This window comes from Notothenia rossii (genome assembly GCF_949606895.1).
Source record: "Notothenia rossii genome assembly, chromosome: 1".
NCBI classification, from domain to species: Eukaryota; Metazoa; Chordata; class Actinopteri; order Perciformes; family Nototheniidae; genus Notothenia; species Notothenia rossii.
Genome location: NC_136912.1, coordinates 83,646,651 through 83,654,182, shown reverse-complemented (window position 1 = coordinate 83,654,182; position 7,532 = coordinate 83,646,651). Strand labels below are relative to the sequence as shown.

Sequence of the window (7,532 nt, the reverse complement as noted above, 5' to 3'; positions counted from 1 at the left end):
TTCAAGCACCATTCCCAAAATTCAAGCACTTTCCCAACCTTGAAAACACCACGTCAAATTTCAAGCATTTTCAAGGATTTCAAGCACCCATACGAACCCTGGATATATAAAGCCAGATATGTTGCAAAGGGATATAGAGAGGCGAAGTCCCTCCCCTTCCGGGAGCCTCCATGGGACCCCGGAAGCGGAAAATTATACATTGAAGTCAATGGAGAGAGAAAAGTTATCTTTTGAACCCGTTTGAATTGTGCCACTAATGACACATATGATGTTTGTCATTCTTAACTAACCATTTCCATGTAAAAAAAGTCACAGTTTGTCGTAAAACTGTTGAAATATAAGACTATGAAAAATACGCAACTAGAAAGACTACAAATCCCAAATCGCATTCTGGGTCGCGTAAGTGATGTCATAGGCGATAATGCTCCAAGACTGGTGGTTGCGACTCGCAATTAAAGCAAAGAAGAAGAAGAAGAAGATCTCATAACTGATTCATTCCCTCCAATAAATATAAGAGATTGCTCCATTAAATTCACTTTTACAAGATGCCTGTGTGCTTTGTACCAGGTTGTAATCACAAAAGTGATCATACCAGTTGCTCGTTCTATCGCTTCCCGTCTGGTGAAAGGACCAGGACCAAACATATCAGGTAATATACATGTTTTGCATGGAACATAGTCAAGTTAGCTACATAGCTAGTAGCGAGCACGTTAGTTAGCATTACATTACATTACTTAGCCTTGTCATTTGTATTAGCCTTAACATGAAGTAAACCAAAATGTTAAACAGTAAGAGTAGTCATGATGGTAAGTATTTTGTGAAACATTTGAAGAGTAGCCTACTGCGCCCTCCACCAGGTGCTAAGGGGGCGGGAGGTAGGCTAACACCACATTAGCATCGGGGATCTTTTCTACTTCATGCTATCTGCACAAATGGTTAACATTGAACATTAAAAGATCAGGCAGTTCAGGGAGAGTCAAAGGAAGGCAGGCAGGCAGCTTTGCATGACATTCTTCTAGACGTGTTTCATTGTGATGATAGTGAGAGTGAGTCAATCTGTTTGTTGGAAAGACAGTAGTTGAGTGATTACTGAGAGAAAATTATTAAAAGAGATAATTATTCAGTGTTGTTACTTTAAAGTGTTGTTACTGACCTTTTTCTCTTTTATTTTCTTTACCTCACCTGTAACTGCTGAGACCCTGAGGAACATGCACGCTGGACTGACCTGCTCTGGCAACCTGATTTCCACTGTACGTAATAGTATTTGGTTATGGTATATTATTTATATACATCAAAGGCACAATGCACCCCTCAGAGACACACATGTATTGAGTGTGATATTTTGCATTGGTCATGTGAAATCATCTTTACATACTAGAAAACTGTAGGAGCGGCAACTTGTTTTGAAATTGAATTTTTAATATCCGATAATAAAGTTGATCTGTTTTCTTTATTCTTCTCTCTTCCCAGCTCCATCCATCACCATTCTCTGTTCCTGCAGGTCCTGCTTGCTAATCAATGCTCATATTTTTTTACACAATTACAAATAAATTCAATGTATTGTATGACATAAAGTTGTGCTTCATTCTGAGTCAATAATAAATTCATTCTGCCTTCAACTGCAAAATTATTGTGGACTGCACCGACCACCAGTAAGATGAACCAAGCAAAGTTGACACTCAACATACAGCTGTGCTCTTAAGTTTACATGAAGAATTTGTGAAATATTGGTAATAACAGGTTTAAATGATTATTAGTAATTAATTATATAATTTTCTCATTGTAGACAAGCAGACAGGGAGCCTGATGAGAAAAGCAGAATATGCAGCTGCCATTTTCCACATGGAAAAGAGAAGGGCCAAGTGTATTTGAGTGGACAAAAGAGAAATCCCAAATACGAAAAATAAAATTATACAATTTACAGATATGTATACCAATATATATATATCCTATATACACCATGTATAATGATGGTGTATGATGTAGAAGGAAGTGTGGTAGATAACAAGTAAATATAGAGTTACATACAGATCCATGTTACAGCAAAAGATGGAATAACTAAGAAGCACGCAGTATAATAATAATTACATGCAACAATGAAATAACTGCTCAGCATCTCCACCTCAATCCCAATCTGCTGTGTCCTGTTTTCCTCCCCTCTGCATAACACCCCATCACACATACGAAACACAACGCAGAGTCTGAGGGTGTTAAGAGTATGTTTATTTAAATGTCCTCCTCTCTACTAGCCAACACAGGGAGCATATGCTGGGTGTAGAATTGTTCCAGGAGGAGGATATTTCCATGCCATGTAGGGTCTTTGGGGATGGGGATGATGATCGCCTCCTTCGTGGTCCACAGTAGCAGAGACTCCGGTCTGTGATGTGCAGCTGTTATATAATATACAATACATTTTTGAAAAACATTTGATCAACAAAAAAGGATTCGGTCAGGATCTAGAGTCAGTGTGTAGTTTATTAATTAATCAATGCTCTCTACATTAGGAAAACACATACCGGTGTACCAGAGGGAGTCACACACAGCTGTGCCTAGATAACCAAACAAATTGACAAGATAACCAAAATCCTTGAATCTACACACAGCAAATAAACTTAAATGACACAACGAGATGTAAAAAGGAGATCACACATATAGTCGATATAAAACTGGCCGCTTCAATCTGAAGAGCAACTAAAACAAAACACGGGAGTGTATCTTGTTCTTGTGAACACTAATGTTATCCACAGCATACACAGAGACCACGAAGTTCTTAAGGAGAAAACTAGTTGCTAAAACAAAACACGTTAGTGTACCTTGTTAGCTAATGTTAGCTAGCTGACATTAACGTTAAACATTGCACTCATATTACTCACTGAAACCTTGTAAAGCCGGTCCCGCATGCTGGCTCTTACAGAACCGACTAACTCCCCTTTCGTGTATGTACAGCTCTCAACATGCCCAGACTTGTAGTGATTTTCACCTCGTTTTATACTTTTTTGCCTCATTCTGAAAGAAACAGGGGAAATTTGCTAACGTGACGGCCATCTTTGTGATGGTGACGCGTATTGTGCGAGACCAGAGACCTGTAGTTATCTGAGCGGTTTCACACAAAAAACTTCACAGTTTTACGTCACATTTTTATTTTTTTACTTGCAAAATGTTCTTTTAATTTGACAAACATCATATGTGTCATTCGTGGCACAATTCAAACGGGATCGAAAGATGACTTTTCTCTCTCCATTGACTTCAATGTATAATTTTCCGCTTCCGGGGTCCCATGGGTCGGAAGTAGATGGGCGGGACTTCGCCTCTCTATAAGGAGACATTTTCCCTGACTGCGAACATGACATCAGTAAGAAGCTTGATGCAACTGCCAGCTCAACATGACTTACACCTATGTTAAAACTGCGTATTTACACGCTCCAATTGATTGTGTGCTGTATGTACAGCAACCTGAAGGTTTTGAGGTCAAGCCAGACACAGGTGAAAAGCTAGTCTGCAAGCTGAATAAATCACTGTATGGGTTAAAACAATCTGGAAGAAACTGGAAGAAAATGTTGCATGATCATCTCTGTGGGAACGGTTTTGCACAAAACCCAGCTGATCACTGTGTCTACAGTAAAGGAATAGAAAATGAGAGGATCATTCTGATTATTTGGGTGGATGACTTAGTTATCGCAGCTAATGATATTCACACAATTAATACTGTGAAAGAAATGTTGAGCACAAAATTCAAAATGAAGGATCTTGGGAAACTTAAACATTTCCTAGGCATTGACTTTACTCAGGAAAAAGGAGAAATAAAGATGGGTCAAAAGAAATTCATTACAAAAATACTGGAAAAGTTTGGTATGAATGACTGTGCCAAGTTCGACCCCATGTGAACAGAAACAAAACTTTGATGATGATGGTGAAGCTGTTGATGTAACACAATATCGTGAAATGGTAGGCAGTAGGGATGCAAATTATCGATTAATTCATTAATCATTAGTTGATTGACCTTATCGATCGATTAACGATTAACTGATATAAACGGCTTTTTTCCTGAGAATGTAAATTTCTCACTGTATCGATAGTGTCTTTAACATAAAAAGCTAAATAGCGATAGAATTACTAACAAAGCACTTATATACTAATAAAGGGCTGGCTTTCTAAATGCCAGTTGAGTAGCACTTGAAATGTTTGGCTCTATGAAACCTGATGGACTTATATGATTCTGTTTTCTTAAAGGTTGTATCTTCCTGGTCGAATGCACTTATTGTAAGTCGCTTTGGATAAAAGCGTCAGCTAAATGCAATGTAATGTAATGTAATGTAATGTAAATATTGCTTATTTACTGAATAAAAATGCATGCTATATTGCACAATTGATGTTTTATTGTACCAGTTAGGATAATGTGCAGATAATGGCATTTATGTAGTTTAACAAAATAAATTAAGCACAGAAAATTCAAATACATAAAAAAATAATTGTGCACTGGCTCACCTGTCGCATGTGAAACATTAAGCAAAATAAAATTAATTTTAAATAGAAATCTAAACAATATGGGTAGGCCTAGCCTACACAATATTAAGCCTACAAATTATAATCTGGTTAACTACATATGTAAAACTTGAAACATTAGCAGCAGCATTTATAATCCCCTTTGGTCTGAGAAAGGTAACAGTAAGATAACTAGCCCTGGAAACTTCAAATATATTCTGAACACAACTTAAATCATCCCTGAGGAAGGTGACAGTAACATTAGAGGGCGACCCTTAGAACACTCAAATGAAGATATAGGCTACCTCTCCTGAAACAAAAACATTCCTGTCTCAATGTGTTTTGAATAGGCTCCTGACCTAGACCCCTCTATTTTTGTTCAAGAAAATAAGCATATTAACGTGGTCAGGAGTAAGTCGTGTGCGCAGCCTGTTTACAGTCAGGCCAGCTGCTGAGAATACACGTTCTGATGGGACAGACGTGCCCGGTATGCACAGATATCGTCGTGCCACATTTGCCAGCCTCGGAAATCTTCCTTCATTGACTTTCCACCATTCTGTGGGACTGGAATCAAGGAGTGGTGAGGCATCCTTCAGAAACATGTCCACTTCCTCTTTAATGTCATCGTTGCTGCTGGTGGTATAGTTTTCACCCAGTAGAAGAGTCATAGCAGAAGTGTGTCTCTGAAGTGTAGCTCCCTGGACTGGCACATCATCTCCAGTGGTGGCTTCATTTGTTGATGTGGAGTCCACATGTTCCATAGCCAGTTCAAGCAGTTTGGTATTAGCTGAGATCCTGCTTGCTGGGCTTAGAAATCCCAGGTGCTTATGCCGTGGGTCCAGCATCGTTGCTATCATTGGTGTTGTTGATGTGAGGTCTTCAGACTCAACCTGTTAAAATTAAATAAAGGAGAAAGCTAGCATTAGAGTTTTATTTAATAAGGTTTGACATGACAAGGGTACAACTGCATAAAAACGCAGTTTACACTGTGACAATGTGTTGGTGATAAGTGATTCACCCCATAATCTGTTATATAGCTCAAATGTGATCGAAGAGTTTAATTAATTAATGGCCATAGCTTACCTTCATCCGTTCCCCCAACGAAGTGCGCACTTTAGATTTGAATTCCGCCACTCTGTTGCTGTCTCCATTTGCCATCTTCAGATGCGTGTTAATCAGACTAAATGTGATGGGGTACGTGTTGGATATGGATACCTCCGTCTCTGCTGACATTACAGTAGTTGCACATTGGAGAGCCTCTAGTGCTGGCGCTATGTCCTCCATAAGCTGCCAGAAGTCGTCTCTCAATTCCAGCGTCCTCGCATCTGAAAGCTTGGTCTCTGAGCGGTCTGTTAGCACAGCACACACGGCCCATCGCTGTTCTACGAGTCTGCCAAACATCGCATGTACAGAGTTCCACCTGGTCTTACAGGACTGAATGAGCCGATGAGCTGGTAGCTGCATTTGTCTTTGTTTTGCTTCTAGCGCTTTCGTTGCTGGTGTGCTGTGATTGAAGTGCTTGACCAGCCTGCCAGCAGCTCCAATTACTCGGTTGACACCAGCAGCAGCGAATCCGTCATTGACGGCCAGATTTAAAGTATGAGCAAAGCAACACACTGATTTCCAACTGACTCGTGCGGGGTTGTTTGCTGAAACAATGTTCCGAGCGTTGTCGTGCACACAGGCTACTACACGGCCGGTGAGTCCCCATGACTCCACAGCCTGGTTCAGTTTGGCAGCTAAATTATCAGCTGTATGTCTCTCGGATAAGCTCTCCGTAAGAAGGACTGCCGACTTTACCTGCCAGTCGTTTTCAATATAGTGGCAAGTAATCGTGATGTAGCTTTCTGTAGTCAGTGCTGTCCAACAATCCGTCGTCAGAGCCACATTAGCCGCGGACAAACATGTTTTTAGCTTAGCCTTCTTAATTTCGTAGCGTGCTTCCAAGTTGGAAGTCACGGTCGCTCGCGAAGGGATGTTATATCCTGGCTCCATGAATTGTATCAGCTCCCGAAATCCCTCGGCCTCGGTGGTGCTAATTGGCATTATATCTCTTTCAATCATCCCGCAAATTCTCTGAGTAATGCCGTCTGCTTTTCTTTGGTCGCATACTCGCCTTCCCAGCACAGCAGCAATTGTAGGTTGTGAAGGCGACGGAATGGCTAACGTTACATGCAAGTTGTTCAGGTGGTATCTTAACGAACTTGTAGAGCTGTTGTATTTAAATGTAGCACCGCAAAGTTTGCATTGTGCGTCTTTTTCATCGTTAATTAATCTAAAATGCTCCCACACTCCACTCCGTTTTGACCGCCTCATCATTGTTTGTTTTAGTTTTTTTGCCGCCTCAAGTTTGTGACAGGTCTCGCGAGAATCTCGGGTCACGTTCAAGTACGTCCTGTGGGAAACGGTCTTAGATTACAATGTTCAATTAGTCACAATTAATTTAATTTAATCGAGTAAATTCTTTTCGACAATTAATCGATAGTCGATTAACCGTTAACATCCCTAGTAGGCAGCTTAATATATTTAATGACATCTACACGGCCTGATCTAAGTTGGATAGTCAGTAAACTGTCACAGTATTTTTCAGAGCCAAAAGAACAACACTGGTTAACTGAGGTTACCTACTGTAACCCTAGTTTCTATGAGTAAATGGCGCAGCCCTCTAAGGCTATCGCTATTGGGTAATCCCCCTGCGCCCCCGCGCAGCACTGAAACACTTGTAGTCCACGCCCACCCACAAGGTGGGCCCCACCCTCGGGCCTCCTTCCGGTATAAATAGGAAGGTGGCCCGGCAATCTGCTCCCATACCAAATAACTTTTCTTCAGCTATTCGTAGAGCCAGTGGGGCCCCGCACTTAGAGGGTTGCGCCATTTACTCATAGAAACTGGGGTTACAGTAGGTAACCTCAGTTCTATTTCGTATATGGCTTCGCCCTCTAAGGCTATCGCTATTGGGTTAAGGGCGAAGCATGATGTAGTCTGCGCCCCACTGGGTCCGCCCGGCACTAGAAGCACAGACATACCTGCTCAATAACACCCCCCTGCCT

General features: G+C 40.9%; 1 protein-coding gene across 1 annotated transcript; it reads right to left on the bottom strand.

The window, feature by feature from the left end:
* Window positions 1-4,356: 4,356 nt before the first annotated feature.
* On the bottom strand, window positions 4,357-6,989 carry LOC307022304 (E3 SUMO-protein ligase ZBED1-like). Its single transcript, XM_079655036.1, has 2 exons — window positions 5,566-6,989; window positions 4,357-5,372 (listed from the first exon to the last, which is right to left on the bottom strand). The coding sequence occupies exons 1-2, from the start codon at window positions 6,799-6,801 to the stop codon at window positions 4,842-4,844; spliced, it is 1,767 nt and encodes a 588-aa protein (XP_079511162.1). The 5' UTR covers window positions 6,802-6,989; the 3' UTR covers window positions 4,357-4,841.
* Between the last annotated feature and the right edge of the window lie 543 nt (window positions 6,990-7,532).